Source organism: Mytilus californianus, unplaced genomic scaffold (genome assembly GCF_021869535.1).
Source record: "Mytilus californianus isolate M0D057914Y unplaced genomic scaffold, xbMytCali1.0.p SCAF_1, whole genome shotgun sequence".
In the NCBI taxonomy this organism is placed as follows: domain Eukaryota; kingdom Metazoa; phylum Mollusca; class Bivalvia; order Mytilida; family Mytilidae; genus Mytilus; species Mytilus californianus.
Window position 1 is genome coordinate 38,849,320 of NW_026262581.1, and position 24,370 is coordinate 38,873,689.

Genomic DNA, 24,370 nt, shown 5'->3' on the forward strand with positions numbered 1-24,370 from the left:
AAAGATGGTAAACCGCAAACATGAGGTGCAAAAATTTGTACACCATTTCCGGATTTCGACAATTAATGTCTTTTCAGTGATGTTAAGAATCGAAACAGAATTTGGAAGGCCATATAATTTACCTCAATTTAGGATAGACTCTTGAATTTGGAAAGAGTCGAAATAGGATGAACGGATCGTATAAACCCGAAGGCAAATATAATACAAGCCCTAACGAAAAAATATAAGAAAGTCTAAATTGAAAACAACGTTCAAAACTATGATTGCGTTCGATAAAAACCGCAATTTTTATACGTGAGCATGCAAAACAAATTTCTTGGTAGAGGGGTCTAAATACAGCACAAACAACATTTTCCAAAAGACCAAAAAAGTGAATAGTATATTTTAACAAAACGCATTTGACTAGCAAGTCGAACAACTGATGTTCTTAAACCCTGCTGACTGCCATTGGCGATTGCCAAATAAACGGATCACAAGATGTAACAGAATGGATCTTATAATTAATTTATTACTAAACAGAAAACAATAAACTTGCTAAAGATGGTAAACCGCAAACATGAGGTGCAAAAATTTGTACACCATATCCGGATTTTGACAATTAATGTCTCTTCAGTGATGTTAGGAATCGAAACAGTATTTGGAAGGCCATATAATTTACCTCAATTTAGGATAGACTCTTGAATTTGGAAAGAGTCGAAATAGGATGAACGGATCATATAAACCCGAAGGCAAATATAATACAAGCCCAAACGAAAAAATATAAGAAAGTCTAAATTGAAAACAACGTTCAAACCTATGATTGCATTGGATAAAAACGGCAATTTTTATACGTGTGCATGCAAAACAAATTTCATGGTAGACGGGTCTAAATACACAAACAACATTTTCCAAAAGACCAAAAAAGTGAAAAATTATATTTTAACAAAACGCATTTGACTAGTAGGTCGAACAACTGATGTTTTAAAAATAAAGTTTGTGGTGGACCATTTTGGTTGGAAAATACCTCTTGATTTCTCAAGAGTAAGGAGAGAAATACAAATCATGTGAACACACAGAACCCTGATCCAATCCATCATTTGCTTAAATGTTTAAAATTTTAATTGTTTTTCCCTTTCTAAAGCGTCTCATTTTTGTATAATTTCCATTTAAAATGAAGAAATCCTCATCTTTTAAAACATTGTTGTAAAATTAAAAGCCCAATGATTGGACATAATTTTACTTTTTGGAAATCATTAAATGGTGTCAGCGGTCTTCGGAATATCCTCAACTGACAGAAACATCTAGAAAGAAATATATAGGTCATCGCTTCACAAGCAAATCTAACCAACTTAAACACTAATGTGTAGGTGAGAACATTTTTCTTTAAATTCTGAAGTGGGTTACAAAAATATATTTATATCTAGGCTGCAGTGGTGATTTAATCTTGAGATAATACAGAAAATCCAGTGTGTCAACAATTACCCTCCTTAAAAGTATGCGGTTTTAATGCAATATGATAAATTGAACTGTAAAATATTACATGTAAGTAAAGTACACTGATAATGTGATATAACACAATCTAGTATGTTTATATTTTTTTCACCGTACTATGAAGGCTGAACAGGTCACTGTCGTCCTGGGTACTATAAGAGCGTACATTTATACGCTGGGTATGTAAGGAAAAGTACCCATGTTGAAATAAAAGTTGTTACAGGTACCCAGGTTAAATTTATCCTGATCTTAAAAGCATACCCAGGTTGCTGTTTTCAGAATCTTTTGGTAATAAACATATTAAGTTGATGATGCTGAACCTGCACTCGCATATCATGGCACTAAAGACATGTTATAATTATGAAAAAGTAAACGAAATGATTTCAAGTCAAAGCATTACTTGGAATCAATAAAAACTTTTTAATATGCCAAAATTCTCAATGATCTGGGTACTTTTCTTCCTTCAAAGTTATACTGGGTACTATTACACAAAGACAAAAACAAATAAATCTGGGTACCATTTGATCATGTCACGATCATTTTCATTCGAATTTACCATTTACCGGTATTATGACATGTTATCATGAACATATTTATACATGTCAAGATCTTTCTTATGGGTATTGATATCATATGCAACAATTTTCAAAAAAATTGTTCATGGTGAGCCAAATTGGTCAGTCAAACCCGATTTCTTTTGAGAGTAGGGAGAGATGGTTAAATGATACTGATACATGGAACCCAAATCCAATCCATCTTTGGCTTATAAAATGTACCTTTTTTCACTGTTTGTTCTTTTCTTAAAGCGACCCATTTTTGTATAATTTCCTTTTTAGCATGTGAAATCCCCATCCAAAATATATTATTTCTACAATCATGACAATTATAATTCTGCTGATTGGTTGAATTACTGAAACGATTCCAAAAAATGAGCCACCACACAATTTTATTTCCTCTGCTTAAAATTAATCCTTTAGTAAATTACAACAACTAGGTGAAAATTAATAACAGTTAACAGCTTTACAAATATAAATATATATTATTTATGCTATGATTATGTTTGTTTGTATTTTTTCCCCTGAAATATGGTTAATTTATGTTCTTCCACAATTTTGTTTTTGTAAAGCAATGGTTTGAAGTAAGTCATTCTAGCTGCCAAATAAATCGTGACCATAATTTATATTCAGACAATTCTCTTAAGAAGATATGTTTTTCAATAATTTCTGTAGGCATTATCTCTTACTAAATTTTATTTTGATTCCATCTTGCTATTTGCCAGTAAGTTATAATCCCTCTTTTAAGAAATGCAAATACTGTATTACTTAAAACAGAAATAAGCATGTGAACTGAAAAAATTTTGGCCACTACTATTTTCATTCGGATTTACTAATCAGATGCAGATTCATGATTTTGAAGAAGGGGCCCCCAAACTGGAGTTTGACATGTTAAAAGTCTATGCATCTACCATATATGTAGCTCCTTAAATCCGCCTCTGCTCTTTATCATGAAATTTTATGTGTAACTGTGTATCTTTTAAATGTCATGATCTTTCTTATTGATATCATATGTTAAACAAGTGGCTATATCAGCATATGATGAATTTTGCAAAGACAAATTTATATTTAATATAGTTCATCAAATGATCGTTTGACCTTATTTTTGTGAACAAACCAACAAGACGTGTGTAGAACTTCACAAATCATGTGCAATCCATTTTGTTGTTTTATACTATTTGATAATAGTGCAAAAGACAAGAATAACTGATTTAATATGATTTCAACCAGGCCTAGAGAGTCTAGGCAGAACAAATTTCCAGTATAGTTCCGACACCTATTAGCTCACCTAGGGTGAGTCCTAAAGGGTCATGTGAGATATTGCCATTTCTTTTCAATAATCCTCTGAAAACGTTTCACATTTTAATCTTCTGCAAAATCTGTCTTGCCAACTTAAACCAGAATTGGCAAGAATTTTTATATTTGAAGGTACTTCACCAAATTATATTTTTTGGTGTGGATCTGAAATCTATAATGGTTGCAAGGGTCAAAAATGTGTTCTGATTATCTGCAATTGCAAATATCTATGGAATTTCTTTGCATATTTATTTAAAATATTGTAAATAAAATGCTCCGCAGGGCGCAGCTTGATACGACCTCAGAGGTTGAACCCTGAACAGTTGGGGCAAGTATGGACACAACATTCAAGCTTGATACAGATTTGCATTTGGATTGTGATTAAATATTTGACACAGCATAGGTTTCTGACACAGAATGAATGTGGTCTAAGAACTTAAAAATTTTAAATTGGACATTCACCTATTATGGTCCAATATCCAAAATCTAAATACATGGTTAGATTCAGCATATCAAAGAACCCCAAGAATTCAATTTTTGATGAAATCAAACAAAGTTTAATTTTGGACCCTTTTGACCTCAATGTGGACAAAGTTGATAACAGGGCCCAAAAATCAAAAATCTAAATACATGGTTAGATTCAGCATATCAAAGAACCCCATATATTCAATTTTTGTTGAAATCAAACAAAGTTTAATTTTGGACCCCGATTTAGACCAACTTGAAAACTGGGCCCATAATCAAAAATCTAAATACATGTTTAGATTCAGCATATCAAAGAACCCTAAGAATTCAATTTTTGTTAAAATCAAACTAAGTTTAATTTTGGACCCTTTGGACCTTAATGTAGACCAATTTGAAAACGGAACCAAAAATTAAGAATCTAAATACATGTTTAGATTCAGCATATCAAAGAACCCTAAGAATTCAATTTTTGTTAAAATCAAACAAAGTTTAATTTTGGACCCTTTGGACCTCAATGTGGACCAATTTAAAAACGGGGCCCAAAATCCAAAAACTAAATACACGGTTAGATTCAGCATATTAAAGAACCCCATGAAATCAAGAATAAAACCCCATTGAAATTGGTCAAGAAATAAGCAATTTATACGAAGTATCTTCTTTTGCACAATACTGTGCAATTAAATATTTCTTGCTATTGCGCAATACTGTACAATTGACAATTTCTTGCTATTGCGCAATATTGTGCTATTGGATATTTCTTGCTATTGCGCAATACTGTGCAATTGAAGATTTCTTGCTATTGCGCAATACTGTGCAATTGAAGATTTCTTGCTATTGTGCAATACTGTGCAATTGAAAATTTCTTGCTATTGCACAATACTTATTATATAATAATTTACACATCCTGTTTGGTGTGTATCTCCTACCATATCATTATTATTTGCTTTTAAATATAAATCAGAAATAACCAACTTAAAATGGAAAATTTTAAATGAAAAAAAAGGAAAAAAAGGAAAAAAAAGGAAAAAAAAAAAAAATCCCCCCCCCCCAAATTTTTTGAACCCCCTTATGATTCATCACCCCCAAACTCAATCCCAGCCTTCCCTTTGTGGTATGGTACCTTGCAGTACAATTTCAGAGAGATCCATACACTTGAACACAAGTTATTGTCTGGAAACTAGAAAAATGTGTTTTTTGGCCCCAAATTCCTAAACAATTAGGGCAATTACCCCCAAACTCAAACCCAGCTTTCCCTTTGTGATATGGAACCTTTTAGTACAATATAAGAAAGATCCATACACTTACACACAAGTAATTGTCCTGAAACTAGAAAAATGCTTGTTTTTTGCCCCTTTTTGGCCCCTAATTCCTAAAATATTGAGGCAATTTGCCCCATCATCAATCCCAGCCTTCCCTTTGTGGTATGGTATCTTGCAGTACAATTTCAGAGAGATCCATACACTTGAACACAAGTTATTGTCTGGAAACTAGAAAAATGCTTATTTTTGGCCCCTTTTTGGCCCCCAATTCCTAAACGTTTCAGCAATTACCCCCAAACTCAATTCCAGCTTTTCCTTTGAGATATGGAACCTTGTAGTACAATTTCACAAAGATCCATGCACTTACACACAAGTTATTGTCATGAAACTAGAAAAATGCTTGTTTTTTTGCCCCTTTTTGGGCCCCTAATTCCTAATATTTTGAGGCAATTACCCCCAAAATCAATCCCAGCATTCCTTTTGTGATATGGAACCTTGTGGTACAATGTCAGAGAGATCCATACACTAACACACAAGTTATGTCTGGAAGTTACAAAAATGCTTATTTTTGGCCCCTTTTTGGCCCCTAATTCCTTTACTGTTGGTACCATAACCCCCAAAATCAATCCCAACCTTCCTTTTGTGGTATTGAACCTTGTGGTAAAATTTCATAGAGATCCATTCACTTAAACTAAAGTTAGAGTGCGAAAAACCAATGTGTCTTCGGACGATGCCGGACGACGCCAGACGACGACGACGACAACGCCAACGTCATACCAATATACGACCACAAAAATTTTTTTGCGGTCGTATAAAAATGATCCATAGATAGCTTTTAACCAATTTTGGGTTTGTGTTGCCAATCCAAATTCAAGATGGCCACAACTACTGAACACAATTTAACATAGAACTATGAGAAATACATAATTTATACAAAGCTTCTCAGAAGCTGTGTCACATATATATTCAAACACTGTGTATATTTGAGTATTTGCGATTTTGTATCCATCCCGAAATAAGATATGACTATAACAGTGGAACATCATAAAGCGATACAAGAAATATGCAGTCAAACCATGAGTTAATATTGCTTTTAGGTAGTAGAATATATAGTGTAGTGTACTAGTGACCTAATACGATATATATGGGGTCAGTAAATTCCATATGGGGTGAGAGCGAAGCTCGAATAGTGTAGTGTGCTAGTGACCTAATACGATATATATGGGGTCAGTAAATTCCATATGGGGAGAGAACTAAAGTTATTGTGCGAAAACCAATGTGTCTTCGGATGACGACGACGACAACGCCAATGTCATACCAATATACGACCGCCATCGTATAAAAATGTAATATTTTCCACTTACAAAAATTTTCTGAAGTTTTTGAGTTATAAATAATCCTTCCACATACAGTGTACATGTGTATTAAAAGTACTTAAATGGAATTGAAAGTTACAAATAGCATTACACTTGAGAATGAAATGGTCTAATACAATGTCATGCTGAAAAAATTAGATGTCCAGTTAATAGGCCGTTTCACGTATTTACATATAGAAAAATACATGTACTAGTCTTGATATGGAAAATGGTAATTTGCTTCCTTTTGGTAATTCTTTTGCTTAGATGTTATGATACAAGGAGTCTGACTATTTCATTCAACATTTTTGGCAAACAGTAAGTATTGTCTGATGCAAAATTTTTAAACTTCGCAAATGAAGCCTTGCATGTTATGTAGCCTCAATAGGCATACATTTTAACCACTATAACTCCTATAAAAGAAAATTAAGGTGGCACACAGCTCCTCACATTTAACTTGCTGCAAACAGGAATGTACATCCAGATCATTAACACAAAACATTTTCCCTATCTTTTCTGTCTTAATCTACTTTTCTGTAGGTTCGGAGATCACAAATGAGTAATACAACTAGATAAAAACCTAAACACACAAATATACAGCTGCGCCACAAGCGCATGATACGCCCGTCATCTTGTGTGTGAGGTTTTATGCAATAATCATAAATCGTTTCTGAGATACTGCGCGACATGTGAAAACCCCCCTTTTTTTTTATAAAAAAATCAATAACTCTAAAATAAAATTTTGAATCATCACCAAAAAAGTATACAGATCTTTAGATTAATATAATTAAGAAGTGTGTAAGTTTTAAGCAATAATCCTAAATCGTTTTTGAGATAAGGCGTGACATGTGAAACCCCCCTACCCCCCCCCCCCCCCCCTTTTTTTACAAAAAACTCAATAACTCTTAAACAAAATTTTGAATCATCACCAAAAAGTATACAGATCTTTAGATTGATATAACTAAGAAGTGTGTAAAGTTTTAAGCAATAATCATAAATCGTTTTTGAGATACGGCGCGACATGTGAAAAAAACACCCCCCCTGTTTAAGTTACAAAGTCCCGTAACTCAAAAAGTTTTAATCTTATTTTCACCAAAAAGTATACAGATCGTTTGACCATCATAAGAAACAACTATGTTAAGTTTCATGAAATTTGGATAAGTTGTTCTCAAGTTACGGTGCTACATGTGGATGCCGGACAGAGGGACAGACAGACGGACGCCGGACATTTGTATACCATAATACGTCCTGTCAAAATTTTGACAGGCGTATAAAAAAAAACTAGAGGCTCTAAAGAGCCTGTGTCGCTCACCTGGGTCTATGTGCATCTTCAACAAAGGACACTCTCAAACATTGTGGACTAGAATAGAATAGTGAGCTAAAAAAACATGAAACCTTGTCAGATAGAAAGTAAGCATGCACTGCTGCATAAAAATGGAAACAGCTTGAAAATTTATATATGGGCCTTTTATGACTTACAGAATTTCAATAATATTTAAGTGGAAATACTTTACTTTCATGCAGTAAGACAAATTCATACTACTAAATGATTCAGGGAAGTTGCCAAAGTACAGATTTTTTGGCTGACGTGGCGGTGTTTTGAGAACCAGAAAGTTAATTTGACATGGCCTAAATTGAAACAACTTTATGGCGTCTAAGGATTATATATTATTGCAGAACTAATACAAACCTATCCCCTTCTGTAGCTGCAGATCCAGGTCGTGGAGATCTCTTAGAGCGTCGTATTGATCGTCTTTTAGAATCACTTGTCCAGTAAGTGACAACCAAATGTTGTGTGTTTTCTCTTTCTTCGCCTGACAGGAAGTCAGGATAGTCATTTACCTGCAAAAAATAAATATTCTTCATAAAGATTCATTTTTTGCTTTTATAACAAACTCTTCTATAAATTTTTAAAGTTATAAATAAAAGTTATTTACTTTCATCTTAATCCATAAAAAGCCTGTGAACAGTAATCAACCATAAACAATGATAAATGAATAAATGTCTTTCTGTGCTTATACACAATGTATGCATTGCATACTTTTTTCATTTAAAGATATAATCACTGGTGATCATACCATAAGTTACCATCATTTTAAGTTGGACAATTAAATCAAAATCTAGGACTATTTTTTCATTGCACTTTAAGTAGTCCAAGACTTTAGCTTAATGTAAAGAGCACCACCAGACCTGGTGTTCAATTTCAATTTTGTTTCAATTTGAATTGGTAGTATGAAACATAAAATTGTTGAACATTAAACAACTTGTGTTCAAATATTGTTTCAACTTTTCAATTTTTTTATTTCATTATACCATTCAAATATCAATAGATGTATGTTACAATGGTTTCTGTTATTAAAGTTTGTCTCAGATCATATTTTTTGAATTTCATTACTTTCTTAAAATGTACTGTTTTTTTTTTTCTTCATTAGTATATATATACATGTATTTTCCTATGTTTTCTCTGGAAATTAAAATAAAAACAGTATTTCACATTAGGAGGACCTGTTCAAAAAGTACATGTTGTAGTTATGAAACATAAATCAAATATATTCCATATGAAACATTAATCAAATATATTCCATATGAAACATAAATCAAATATATTCCATATGAAACATAAATCAAATATATTCCATATGAAACATAAATCAAATATATTCCATTTATAATTACCCAAGGACAGAGCAACACTGAGGGCATTTTACAGCAGTAAGTTGATTAGGAAAATTGAGAAAGTGTATGTTTTCTATCCATAATCCATATTGGATTCTTCTATCCAACAGTACCAAGCTCCTTAATGATCAGGAAAGGTGTCATTGTTAACAAAATCAAAGTACTGAAGTACTGAACATCGGATGACTGCAAATTCTTGTGGATGGTCACAAGCACTTGTCTCAAAAAAAAAATCACATCTCTATACCTGAAAGTGAGATTAATGTACAGATATAATTTTTTTTCTTAGACAAGTTCGTGCATGGATGATAAATAAATGACAGGGAATTCAACCTCACCGTAATAAATATGATATTCAAGTGATACAAATCAGTATACTCTGGTTTGTTGTTATATATTATATTAATATTTGTATATTACAGTTACATGGACATGTATATATAATTTTCACCCATTTGTATATCATTCTATTCTACTATATTAATAATAGTGCAGTGCAAGTGCAAGGTGGACACTCTTCTGTAATAATTCGATTTTTTTTAATAGATTGGATTTGAGTAGGCATTCATATTTTCCCGCCAAACTTTCAATCTCCCATGCAGAGTTATTGGTCCTTGAGAGAGAGCGAGGACCTATAACTCTGCATGGGAGATTGCAAACGTTCTTGAGATGTTCTTCCGCATGCGTTAACACACATTTTCTGTACCTGTGCATAGATATTAAAGATTTTTAACTTGTATATATATTTCTAACAACAAAACATTTTCATATTTTTAATTTATGTTCTTAAAAAAATATTTTTAGGAGTATCCATTGAAAAAATGAATTTATAACAAGCGATAAGGAATGTCATTTTGCACTCGATAATATCCGTGTATTTATCATGTTTATAGATCGGTTACAATCCCAACACAAAAGTTACGTAATGGAAATCTAGGCGACAGCAATACACCGGAATGCCCTCACGGTCATCTGGTGTAAAAACTAAGTACATATGTACATTGTAGATGAAAAGTCAACTTCAAAATGAATCACATTCTGATAAAATACACAGATCAATAAAAAATATATATCCTCGTGTGACGGTCTCATGGGTTTTGTGCTATTAAGAATGCATTGTGACTTCACAATTTCCATTGAAAAAGCATGCATAGTACAAATTCATATGACGTATGAAAACATATGATCTGACCATATGTCTGAACAAGTCAATAGTTTAGGCATGTATGTAAATTTCACTTTTTATATAGTGCAAAACCATAATATAATAAAACAGGACAGAACATAGTTTAAAACATTTTTGTAGGTCTATGTGCATCTTCAACAAAGGACACTCTCAAACATTGAGGACTAGAATAGAATTCATGACAAAAATCTCCTTTTTATTGATCTTGTATAATTTATTCTGTTTACATTTTCGCTCTATCTTCTAAGTTTTTGCCCAAAACACAATAAAGGGTTAAAATAAATTCGCCATACAAGGGTAATCACTCTGATAAAGTGTCTACTAATGATTTCATCAAAAATTGACTTTACTTGTAGATCTTGGGTCTATATTTCATAGTTTTCAAGATAAAACTGACGATTTCAGCCTTGTTGACTTATTTAAAGATCTTGTCTTGCTGATCATTTTTGCTAGTTCAAGTGTCTATCTATCTATCATAGTTTTCAAGATAATAGACAAAAACACTAAAAATGGGTAAAAATCATAATTAAAGAGCAATTATTGCGAACCAAATGAAAGTTTTCCACAGAGTCGTCTGCTCTTGACCAGGGTATTTAAACTTTTGTCTATTCTCTTGTCCTATTGAATAAAAACAATAGCTATTGTTCTCTGTGTAGTTTTTTCACTGGGACCTTTAAATTTCTTCTAGCAGAAATCTATCACACATTGATTAATTTACCTGACCAAAAAATTATCTTCTTTTTTTGGGGAAATAGTTGAATAAACTCGCATAAACTGCATGCAATATTTTATTTAATCAATATCAATAAAATATTTTCAATCTGTTCAATGTAAACACTGATTTAATTATAAAAAGTTTATTTCTGACAAAATTTTTAGTATTGTTCCAATGAATTTGCATGTTTTTGTTGTTGTTCAGGTATAGAATACATTTATCAAGACCTTAATTTAAATAATTTTCAAGTTTTTATTTGTCAAACACACAAAAAAAAAAGCCAATTTTAACAGGGAAAATATAATTTTTTTTTTCAGAAATCAACTTTTAATTTTTGAATCAGTGTTTATATTGAAACTATTACAAATGAATTATTGATATTGAATAAAACAACACCATATGCAGCATTTTGAGTCCTTATTTAGTATTTGTACATATATTTTCATTATTGACAGTTCAATTTTTTGTTCAGGTAAATTAATCTGTGAGTGATAGATTTCTCTTGGAAGAAATTTAAAGGTCCCATCAAATAAACTACACAGAGAACAATAGCTATTGTATTTATTAGATGGGACAAAAGAACTTACAAAAGTTTAAATCCACAGGTAGCTTGCAGGTGAATCTGTTGAAAAGTATCATTGGGTTCGCAATAAATATGTTTTCATACTTATCAGGTTTAACAAATACAGAGGACAAATTATTGTCTGAAGCCCTCCTTGTATCAAAATCCTTATCGAACCATAGTAAGAAAAGTTGGTATAATTGTATGAGTTCATTAGGAAAATACTTAGACATAGATTTATCACAAGTTTTTGATATGAAATCCAATTTGAAAAGATTTATTTTGAACAGACTAAAATTAAAGTATAATCAGTTGTGGTATTCATCTTTAAACGATGAAAGTACAAATATGTCATTTTGGAAAAAAAACTAAGAACATATAGACTTTTTAAGAGAAATATAAGTTTTGAACTTTATCTGTCTATAGGCAATAGGAATCTGAGAATTCAGATGACAAAATTCAGAATAAGTAACCATAATCTAGAAATAGAGAGAGGTAGATACAGGGGACTTCAGCAATAGATAGAATTTGTAATCTTTGTAAAAAAGATGTGGAAGGCGAACTCCACTTTCTACTAAAATGTTCATCTTTAGAAAGTGAGAGAGTTTCCATCATTTCAAACATAGTTATTGCGAACCCAATGAAAGTTTTCCACAGTGCCATCTCTATCTTGACCAGGTATTTAAACTTTTGCAAGTTCACCTGTCCTATTGAATGAATACAATAGCTATTTTTCTCTGTGTAGTTTATTCACTGGGACCTTTAAATTTCTTCTAAGAGAAATCTATCATTCATTGATTAAATTACCTGTGTAAAAAAAAAATCTTATATATAGACAAAAATACTTTTTTTATACTCATTAATTGCGTGTGTTGATGTATTTATTCAATATTAATAATATATTTTCATTCAGTTTAATATAAACATTGATTCAATCATAAAAAGTTGATTTTTAACAAAAGTTTTATCAATGTTCCTATTGAAATTTGATTTTTTTTTGTTTAGTTATAGAATACATTTAAGAAGATCTTAATTTGAAACATCATTATTTTCAAGTTCTTATTCATGTCAAACAAATTTTTTTTTAAAAGGAACAATGTTGAAAGTTTTGTCAGAAATCAAATTTTTATGATTGAATCAATGTTTATATTAAACTGAAGGAAAATAAATTATTAATATTGAATAACTACATCATCACACGCAGTTAATGAGTATAAAAACAGTATTTTTGTCTATATATAAGAATTTTTTTTTACTCAGGTAATTTAATCAATGAATGATAGATTTCTCTTAGAAGAAATTTAAAGGTCCCAGAGAATAAACTATACACAGAGAACAATAGCTATTGTATCTATTCAATAGGACAGGTGAACTTGCAAAAGTTTAAATACCTGGTCAAGATAGAGATGGCACTGTGGAAAACTTTCATTGGGTTCGCAATAATCCATTAAGGAGTCAACTGACGATTTCTGCTATCTGACTTGTAAGTAGATCTTGTCTTGCTGATCATTTACGCTTATTTCAGTATCTATCGATTATAAGATATAAGCCGAAACGCAAAATTATTTATAAAAATCATTAAAGGGCAATAACTCCAATAAAGAGTTGTCAGACAATTTCCTCCATCCTAACTTATTGCGAACCCAATGAAAGTTTTCCACAGTGCCATCTCTATCTTGACCAGGTATTTAAACTTTTGCAAGTTCACCTGTCCTATTGAATAAATACAATAGCTATTGTTCTCTGTGTAGTTTATTCTCTGGGACCTTTAAATTTCTTCTAAGAGAAATCTATCATTCATTGATTAAATTACCTGAGTAAAAAAAAATTCTTACATGTAGACAAAAATACTTTTTTTATACTCATTAATTGCGTGTGATGATGTAGTTATTCAATATTAATAATATATTTTCATTCAGTTTAATATAAACATTGATTCAATCATAAAAAGTTAATTTCTGACAAAACTTTCAACATTGTTCCTTTTAAAAAAAAATTGTTTGACATGAATAAGAACTTGAAAATAATGATGTTTCAAATTAAGATCTTCTTAAATGTATTCTATAACCAAACAAAAAAAAAATCAAATTTCAATAGGAACATTGATAAAACTTTTTTTAGAAATCAACTTTTTATGATTGAATCAATGTTTATATTAAACTGAATGAAAATATATTATTAATATTGAATAAATACATCATCACACGCAATTAATGAGTATAAAAAAAGTATTTTTGTCTACATGTAAGAATTTTTTTTTACTCAGGTAATTTAATCAATGAATGATAGATTTCTCTTAGAAGAAATTTAAAGGTCCCAGAGAATAAACTACACAGAGAACAATAGCTATTGTATTTATTCAATAGGACAGGTGAACTTGCAAAAGTTTAAATACCTGGTCAAGATAGAGATGGCACTGTGGAAAACTTTCATTAGGTTCGCAATAATAGTAAATCTTTTCTTGCTGATCATTTTTGCTTATTTAAGTTTCTAACTACATGTATCTATTATAATTTTTAAGATATACAATGAACATTGTAAGTCAAAAATGCAAAAAATGGGTTAAATCATCAATAAAGGGCAAAAACTCTAATAAGGAGTAGTCAGATGATTTCCTCCATATGACTTAATTGTAGATATTGTCTTACTGATCATTTTTGCTTATTTAAGATTCTACCTATCTATTATAATTTCTAGATATAAGGCAAAACTGCAAAAAATTGATAAAAATCATCATTAACACTGTCTTTACCGGATATAATTAATATGGAGTCATCTGATGATTTCAAAAAGTTTGTCTTAATAGTAGATCTTGTCTTGCTGATCATTTTTGCTATTTGAAGTATCACTCTATCTATTACAGTTTTTAGTAAAAATCGTCATTTAATGACAATACCTCCTACAAGAAGTCGTCTGATAGTTTTGATTTAAATAGACAATAGGTAGATCTCAACATTTTATAATATACATGTATATGTCTGCCTCTGTCAGATTTTCTCTTTCTATAGCGGTTTTCAAGATAATAGACAAAACTTGCATTTCACCCCTATGTTCTATTTCTAGCCATGTCGTCCATGTTGATTAGCAGACTGGGTCATCAGATATATTTTTCAAAACCCCAATGATGATTGTGGCCGAGTAATTTCAGGGGAAGATTTTTGTAAAAGTTAACAGACGACAACGGAAACAACGGATGCCAAGTGATGGGCCAGGTGAGCTATAAAAAAAGAAGGGAAAAATATGTAGCTTTATATTATTATCAAAACAAAAGCTGAAAAAGTCGATAAAAAATCTCCAGCTATGAGGCCCAAACACCAGACTACTATACATGAAATAGGCATAACAGATCTTGGACTCCTGCACTTGGAGATCACAATACTTGTATTAGTGGTATACAATACTGGAATAAAATTGTGTTCTAGTATTGTAAAAAAAAATTTAAAGACTGCAATACAGCTGGTATTCCAGTATTGTACACAATCCTGATATGGTATTTTCCAAGGCTTGGCAATGCTCCCAGAAAATAAGCAATACTGAAAAATATGATTTTTTAAAGCTTTTTAATACACACCATATATATATTAAAGATATATTGTAGTTTTATAGTATTATTGTAAAATATATACATTTTAATGAGGGATTATAAATACTTGTAATTCCATTTCTTCTTTTTCTCCGATATTTATATATATTTCTATATACACATGTAGGCAAAATACCAGTTTTGCAAATTTTGGGTTACTCTGAGTATTTTCCCACTTTGAATTTATCAATCCATACTTTAAAAAAAAAAATTTGAATTAAATAAATAGTGTAATGTTCATGTATGAGTAAATTGATTTCCAATCATATTTGCTCAATAAACATCCTAAGGGTACATGTCACAGGAATCCCAGGGTCTGTTTGCCCAAAATCATATTCGCACCTACATGTATTCACATTCGCCCCCTTTCACGTTCACATCCTATACGTTGGCACCCTGTTTATCAAGTTACAGTTATCATAAATAATTTTTAATAGATAATCATTTAATCACATAAAAAAAGAAAATCTTTTAAAAAATTCTTGAAATTTTCTTCATGAAAATACATATATATATATTTTAATACATCTTAAAAACATCTAATAATTAATATATATAATTCAACCTGTATTTAAATAAAAATAGGGTGCAAACGTATAGGGTGTAAACATGTAGGGTGCAAATGTTTTATGGGAGCAAGTGGACCTGTTATCATGTTACGCACACTTGTAGAGATAAAAAGGCTAATTATATTGTAATATTAAACAAATCTGTATTACAATCTGAATAATTATTTTTATTAATCAGTGGTGTACATATAAGTATGCATAAATTTAAAACTCTTAACTATATGGTATTTTTTAAACCACAATATTCAATACTTAAGGGTTCTCACTAAGTATTTTTTAAGGCGATCCAGGGACTCGTAATTTTTCATCATGGCGAGTCCAGCAGTGAGAAGATGAAAATTTATTGCTATATCATTACTTTTTTCAGTCCCCATGACATAATAGAGTAAGGAAATGTCAGAGGAAGCAAGTTAACTCGTACCATTGTAAACTCGCACCACATAAACTCGTACCAAAAAAGTTAACTCGTACCAATCAGAACTTGTACCACTGCAAACTCGTACCATTAAAAATATATTAAAAAAAACGAATGTTTTATGATTTTTTTTTGGTAAACTATAAAAAAAAATTGGAATTACTTGAATTTTATACTAGATTTTAATGAAAACTTAGACAAAAATGCGAATGTTTTATGATTATTTTTTTTAAGCTTTATACAAAAAAATAAAATATCTTTGAATTTTATACCAGATTTTAATGAAAACTTAGACAAAAATACGAATGTAATTTCTTAATTACCATGCTAATTAATATATTAAATTCCTTTGATTGTGTGATTATTGGTTGATTATTAACTAATCAACTTGTTTAATCGGTGTGTTCGCATTTCGCCTTAGCTGTGAATTCAAGGTAAAAAAGGTAAAAAAAATTCTAAGGCGATATGGGAATTGAACTAAGGCGAAATGTGAATTTAGATAAAAAATTTGAATAAACAAATTAAACCTCTGTGTTTTTATAACAATTTAAACAACATGTAATTACGGAAGTGTTTCTCTTGAATTATTATTTTTATATTCATTTATTAAAAGTGACAATTTTTATGATTTCAAAAGTTGTGAAATCAGAAAAAAATCTTCAATAAAAACATTAGTCAGTACGAAAGTTGCTTCTCTTGTGTTTAATTTAATAAAAGTTGCAATTTTATGAATTTTATGCAATTAGAAAACTTTACATTATGCAACACAAAAAGTTAAAAAGAACAACAACAAAAAACTGTTTTCCCACAGACTTGTTAGTATATATATTAAACAAAAACTTTAAGAAAAAAATAAAATAATAAAAAAATCTTTAAAATTGTGTTAATGTGCATCCAGAAATGCAGTTGCTCATGTCTTTCCAAACGCAGAACTCAAAGGTTGTTTGTTCCACTACGCAAAAGCCATATGGAAAAAGACACAAGAATATGGGCTTCAAACTCAATACAAAGATGTCCCGGATGTCAACAACTCGTCCGTCGTGCAGCAGCCTTACCATTACTGTCCTTAGATCGTTTGGTTACACGCCTTGGAAATTTGTCATCTCTAATAAGACTTTATTTACAAAATATATCGAATAAGTAAAAAAATACATATTCAGAAAAAGAAGTGCAACTATAAAAAAGAATTATTTAAAAAGTGGGAAAATCGGGTAGACACCAAAAATTAAAAAAAAAAACATCTTTTAAAAAGTATTTCATGGCAGAATTTGGCATCGAAATAACAAATATCAACTAATTGCAACTTAATTACATTGTTTACACAAGCTCCCATTTCGCCTTAGTTAATTCTTGTGTACCTGAAAATTTGCACTAAGGCGAACTGGGATTAATTTTATATAATGATTTTGACAGCTAAGGCGAAATGAGAATATGCCGTTTAATCATATTATTAAATTTTGATTGTTGTTATATAATTTAACAGCTTGGAATTAAATGTATAATGTTTATTATTAAATGAAATTCCTGATTATCAAAACACAAGCTGACATGAGTTGTCTCAAAGCCCACTTTCCTCATAAAATGGGCATGTTTGTGTGGTTCCTCTAAAACAGCGATGCTTATCTTCCACTACAGGTGATATATCATTTGACTAATCGACTAATTGAATATTTTTAGTAAAACATGTTTATACTTGTTCAGTGTCAAAAAACGTATTTGACTAATCGAATATTTTTAGTTAAACATGTCAGATATGGATTAATTATAAAAATGTTGAATAAGAAAATATATTGTCCAATGTGAATATAAATGTAAATATGTTTTGTTCAGTCTGTGTTTATGTTCTTCATGTGTGTATATAAACTGTTTTGTGTGAACAACGACAATTGACGTTTACAAAAGAAAAAAAACTAGAGGCTCTAAAGAGCCTGTGTCGCTCACCTTGGTCTATGTGCATATTAAACAATGGACACAGATGGATTCATGACAAAATTGTGTTTTGGTGATGGTGATGTGTTTGTAGATCTTACTTTACTGAACATTCTTGCTCCTTACTATTATCTCTATCTATAATGAACTTGGCCCAGTAGTTACAGTGGAAAATATTTTGTAAAAATTTACAAAAATTTACAAAATTTATGAAAATTGTAAAAAATTGACTATAAAGGGCAATAACTCCTTAAGGGGTCAATTGACAATTTTGGTCATGTTGACTTATTTGTAGATCTAACTTTGCTGTACATTATTGCTGTTTACAGTTTATCTCTATCTATAATAATATTCAAGATAATAACCAAAAGCTGCAAAATTTTCTTAAAATTACCAATTCAGGGGCAGCAACCCAACAACATGTTGCCTGATTGGTCTGAAAATTTCAGGGCAGATAGATCTTGACCTAATGAACAATTTTATACCATCAGATTTGCTCTAAATGCTTTGGTTTCAGAGATATGAGCCAACAACTGCATTTTACCCTATGTATTATTTTTTTGCCATGTCAGCCATCTTGGTTTGCGGGCGAGGTCATCGGACACATTTTTTAAACTAGATACCCTAATGATGATTGTGGACAATTTTGGTCAAATTTGTCTTAGTAGTTTCAGAGGAGAAGATTTTTGTAAAAGATTACAAAAATGGTTAAAAATTGACTATAAAGGGCAATAACTCCTTAAGGGGTCAACTGACCATTTTGGTCAAGTTGACTTATTTGTAGATCATACTTTGCTGAACATTATTGCTGTTACAGTTTATCTCTATCTATAATAATATTCAAGATAATAACCAAAAACGACAAAATTTCCTAAAAATTACCAATTCAGGGGCAGCAACCCAACAACGGGTTGTCCGATTCATCTGAAAATTTCAGGGCAGATAGATTTTGACCTGATAAACAATTTTACCCCATGTCAGATTTGCTCTAAATGCTTTGGTTTCAGAGATATAAGCCAAAATCTACATTTTACCCCTATGTTCTATTTTTAGCCATGGCGGCCATCTTGGTTGGTTGGCGGGGTCATCAAACACATTTTTTAAACTAGATACCCCAATGATGATTGTGGCCAAGTTTGGTCAAATTTGGCCCAGTAGTTTCAGAGGAGAAGATTTTTGTAAAAGTTTACGGACGACGGACGACGGACGCAGGACGACGGACGACGGACGCAAAGTGATGAGAAAAGCTCACTTGACCTTTCAGGTCAGGTGAGCTAAAAAGGCGGGAAGGAGAACCAAAGCAATTACTGACTTAAGTATAAGCAACATATATAAAACATATAAATAAATATGAGTGTGATATACTCGAGAGCCGCCTCAGATGGTGAAGAAGGGATAAAAATAGGGAAAATGATACCAAGGCCCTGTACCCTGACAATACAATCTCAAGATGAAACACCAAAAATTACATCGGCAGAAATGCTACACTACATAAATAGCGAGATCATTGAATTTAGATATATCTGCCCTCATAGGCTATTTCCAATCTACAGGCATAAATAAGTTCTCGGCATCTTTTAGAGATGAGCACTCAAAGGAAATTTTCCAAGATGTATTTAGAGAACAATTCGAGGTTAGGGAGGTTACCCTTAATGTAGTACAAGCACAACCCCTACAATGGGAAAATAAAAAAAGAACCATTGACATTACATTGTTCGGTATACCGTATGAGCTAAAACCTGAATATATCAGAAACAAAATGCAAAAATTCGTAAGGGTTCCGCGGAACCCAGTGTCTCGCCTACTTTTGCTGTTAATTGCAGGCTCAACAAAAATGAGGAAAAAAATTAATAAAAATATTCCTCTCTATACTATCTTTTGATTGTAAGTAGCTTCTGTCCAAGTTTGGTAAAAATCCAGGATGGTTTTTGTCGAGCCTTCGACTTTTGTCGAAAAAGCGAGACATAGCGATCCTACATTCCGTCGGCGTCGTCGTCGTCGTCGTCGGCGGCGTCCACAAATATTCACTCTGTGGTTAAAGTTTTTGAAATTTTAATAACTTTCTTAAACTATCCTGGATTTCTACCAAACTTGGACAGAAGCTTGTTTATGATCATAAGATTATATTCAAAAGTAAATTTTGTAAAAAAAAAAAGTCCATTTTTTCCGTATTTTACTGATAAATGGACTTAGTTTTTCTGCCAGGAAACATTACATTCACTCTGTGGTTAAAGTTTTTGAAATTTTAATAACTTTCTTAAACTATCCTGGATTTCTACCAAACTTGGACAGAAGCTTGTTTATGATCATAAGATTATATTCAAAAGCAAATTTTGTAAAAAAAAATTTCCATTTTTTCTGTATTTTACTTATAAATGGACTTAGTTTTTCTGCCAGGAAACATTACATTCACTCTGTGGTTAAAGTTTTTGAAATTTTAATAACTTTCTTAAACTATCCTGGATTTCTACCAAACTTGGAAAGAAGCTTGTTTATGATCATAAGATAGTATCCAAAAGTAAATTTTGTAAAAATAAATTCCATTTTTTCCGTATTTTACTTATAAATGGACTTAGTTTTTCTGCCAGTTAACATTACATTCACTCTGTGGTTAAAGTTTTTAAAATTTTAACAACTTTCTTAAACTATCCTGGATTTGTACCACACTTGGACAGAAGGTTGTTTATGATCAAAAGCTAGTATCTAGAAGGAAATTTTGATAAAATTTTGTTCCATTTTTTCCGTATTTTACTTATAAATGGACTTAGTTTTTCTTCCAGTCAACATTACATACAGTCTGCAGTTTAAGTTTTTAAAACATTTATTAGATTCATAAATTATCCTGGATTTTTACCAAACTTGGACAGAAGCTACTTACAATCAAAAGATAGTATAGAGAGGAAAATTTTAAATTTTTTTTCCTCATTTTTGTTGAGCCTGCGATTAACAGCAAAAGTAGGCGAGACACTGGGTTCCGCGGAACCCTTACGAATTTTTGAATCTAATAAATGTTTTTAAAACTTTAACTGCAGACTGTATGTAAAGTTAACTGGAAGAAAAACTAAGTCCATTTATAAGTAAAATACGGAAAAAATGGAACATATTTTTATCAAAATTTTCTTCTAGATACTATCTTATGATCATAAATAAGCTTCTGTCCAAGTGTAGTACAAATCCAGGATAGTTTAAGAAAGTTGTTAAAATTTTAAAAACTTTAACCACAGAGTGAATGTAATGTTAACTGGCAGAAAAACTAAGTCCATTTATAAGTAAAATACGGAAAAAATGGATTTTTTTTTTTACAAAATTTACTTCTGGATACTATCTTATGATCATAAACAAGCTTCTTTCCAAGTTTGGTAGAAATCCAGGATAGTTTAAGAAAGTTATTAAAATTTCAAAAACTTTAACCACAGAGTGAATGTAATGTTTCCTGGCAGAAAAACTAAGTCCATTTATAAGTAAAATACGGAAAAAATGGAATTTTTTATTTTACAAAATTTACTTTTGAATATAATCTTATGATCATAAACAAGCTTCTGTCCAAGTTTGGTAGAAATCCAGGATAGTTTAAGAAAGTTATTAAAATTTCAAAAACTTTAACCACAGAGTGAATATTTGTGGACGCCGCCGACAACGACGACGACGACGACGACGGAATGTAGGATCGCTATGTCTCGCTTTTTCGACAAAAGTCGAAGGCTCGACAAAAATATGTAGACATAGGGGAAATAAAATATAACACCTACAAAGATTTCCCAGATATATCTAGTGGGGTTGTTACTGTTGTTGCCAACAGTATCAAAGAAGACATACCAAAAAAAATTTATATAAAAGGGCAACAGATTTCCACTAGATACGAAGGTCTGCCACACGGCAAAAAGTGCTTTAACTGCCAAGCATACGAACATATTTCACTAGATTGTCCAGAGCCACCCCGTAAAGTATGGAGTTCAGCGAGAACTCATCCAACTAGAACAAGAGCTAATAGTAATGAGTCTTTATCTACTCAAGACTCACAAGAGTCACAAGATTCACAAGAAAATACCATAGTAAGCTCAGGGGAAATAGAGGTAGAAATCTACCAAGATAAGGAAACAATGGAAGCAGCTCAAACCAGCACTTCCGATTCTACCCCTATAGAAGAAAATCTAAATGAATTAAAGAGCAGTAACGAGTCAACTGATCATGAGATTATAATTACACAAGCTCTAGAAGTAAAATTTGATAAACCACAGTCAGAGACTGAAAAAATCAAAGAAAAACAAAAAGGCAAAAAAAAGCCAAACCAAATTGAGAACAATGATCTTATGGAAGATTTAACAGAGATATTGGGCACAATCTCTGAGTCAGACCCAGAAAACATTGAAAAAGAAGAACAACAAATAAAAAATAAAGGGTCGGATACCAATTCTGGAGCCTCAGTGGCTCAAGGAAATGGTAGGAGCCAAAACAAACAAACAAAAGCCCAAACAGACAAAGAAAAAAAGAGAGAGAGAATAGAAAGACAAAGAATTGAAAAAAGAAAAAATCTTAGCGATAGTGAAAATGAATTAGAAAAAATTAAGCCAGAGGCAAAGAAACAGATAACAAAAAAATTATAAAATAAAAGAATAAACATTAGATAAACAAAATTTAAATTAAAATTAAAGAAAGATAAAACTTTTATATTGTATACTTTATTATTTATTTATGATAAGTATCTTCTCATTACTATATATTATACTCTCTTTTACTAACCCACATGAGCACTCTTCATATTATATCACAAAATATAAGGAAAAATATAAACACTAAGTATAAAGATATTATCAATAGCTACCAAGATGCAAATATCATCTGTCTACAAGAAACAGGGGTACTAAAAAGATCAAACCAAATTGATATTGAAGCGACAACAAATTATAAGATCTACAGTTCAGATGGAGAAAATAGGGCAAGGGGTGTATGTATACTAATATCAAAAGATGCAAAAGAAATAATTAAGAAACAAGTTCCGGCGACGCTAAAAGGAAATTTCATACATTTAGAATTTAAAATAGAAAGTAAAAAATATCAACTTCTCAATATATACAGTCCAGAGAATAACACAAGACCACAAACAGAATTTTATGAACAATTAGATAAATATGCTGAACTAATAAATGTAAAAACAGATATAGTAATTTTTGGAGGAGATTTTAACCTGATAACATCAGAAAGAGACTCAAAAACAGGAAAAATTAAAACAGGTAGAAGGACAATGGATATATTTAACAGTATAATTTCCAAACTAAACATAAAAGATACATACAGATACAGAAATAATAAAATGCTCCGCAGGGCGCAGCTTGATACGACCGCAGAGGTCGAACCCTGAACAGTTGGGGGAAGTATGGACACAACATTCAAGCTTGATACAGCTTTGCATTTGGATTGTGATTAAATATTTGACACAGCATAGGTTTCTAACACAGAATGAATGTGGTCTAAGAACTTAAAAATTTTAAAATCGGACATTCACCTATTATGGTCCAATATCCAAAATCTAAATACATGGTTAGATTCAGCATATCAAAGAACCCCAAGAATTCAATTTTTGATGAAATCAAACAAAGTTTAATTTTGGACCCTTTTGACCTCAATGTGGACAAAGTTGATAACGGGGCCCAAAAATCAAAAATCTTAATACATGGTTAGATTCAGCATATCAAAGAACCCCATATATTCAATTTTTGTTGAAATCAAACAAAGTTTAATTTTGGACCCCGATTTGGACCAACTTGAAAACTGGGCCCATAATCAAAAATCTAAATACATGTTTAGATTCAGCATATCAAAGAACCCTAAGAATTCAATTTTTGTTAAAATCAAACTAAGTTTAATTTTGGACCCTTTGGACCTTAATGTAGACCAATTTGAAAACGGAACCAAAAATTAAGAATCTAAATACACGGTTGATTCGGCATATCAAAGAACCCCAATAATTCAATTTTTGATGAAATCAAACAAAGTTTAATTTTGGACCCTTTTGACCTCAATGTGGACAAAGTTGATAACGGGGCCCAAAAATCAAAAATCGAAATACATGGTTAGATTCAGTATATCAAAGAACCCCATATATTCAATTTTTGTTGAAATCAAACAAAGTTTAATTTTGGACCCCGATTTGGACCAACTTGAAAACTGGGCCCATAATCAAAAATCTAAATACATGTTTAGATTCAGCATATCAAAGAACCCTAAGAATTCAATTTCTGTTAAAATCAAACTAAGTTTAATTTTGGACCCTTTGGACCTTAATGTAGACCAATTTGAAAACGGAACCAAAATTTAAGAATCTAAATACACGGTTAG

General features: G+C 31.2%; 1 protein-coding gene across 2 annotated transcripts in view; it reads right to left on the reverse strand.

Moving 5' to 3' along the window:
• LOC127701968 (uncharacterized protein C12orf56-like) overlaps window positions 1–24,370 on the reverse strand; it is a 166,502-nt gene that overhangs the window by 130,938 nt on the left and 11,194 nt on the right. For both annotated transcript variants that reach the window (XM_052205951.1, XM_052205946.1), the window contains exon 2: window positions 8,090–8,241. In XM_052205951.1, coding sequence (XP_052061911.1) covers window positions 8,090–8,241 — 152 coding nt within the window. The remainder of the gene's footprint in view (window positions 1–8,089; window positions 8,242–24,370) is intronic.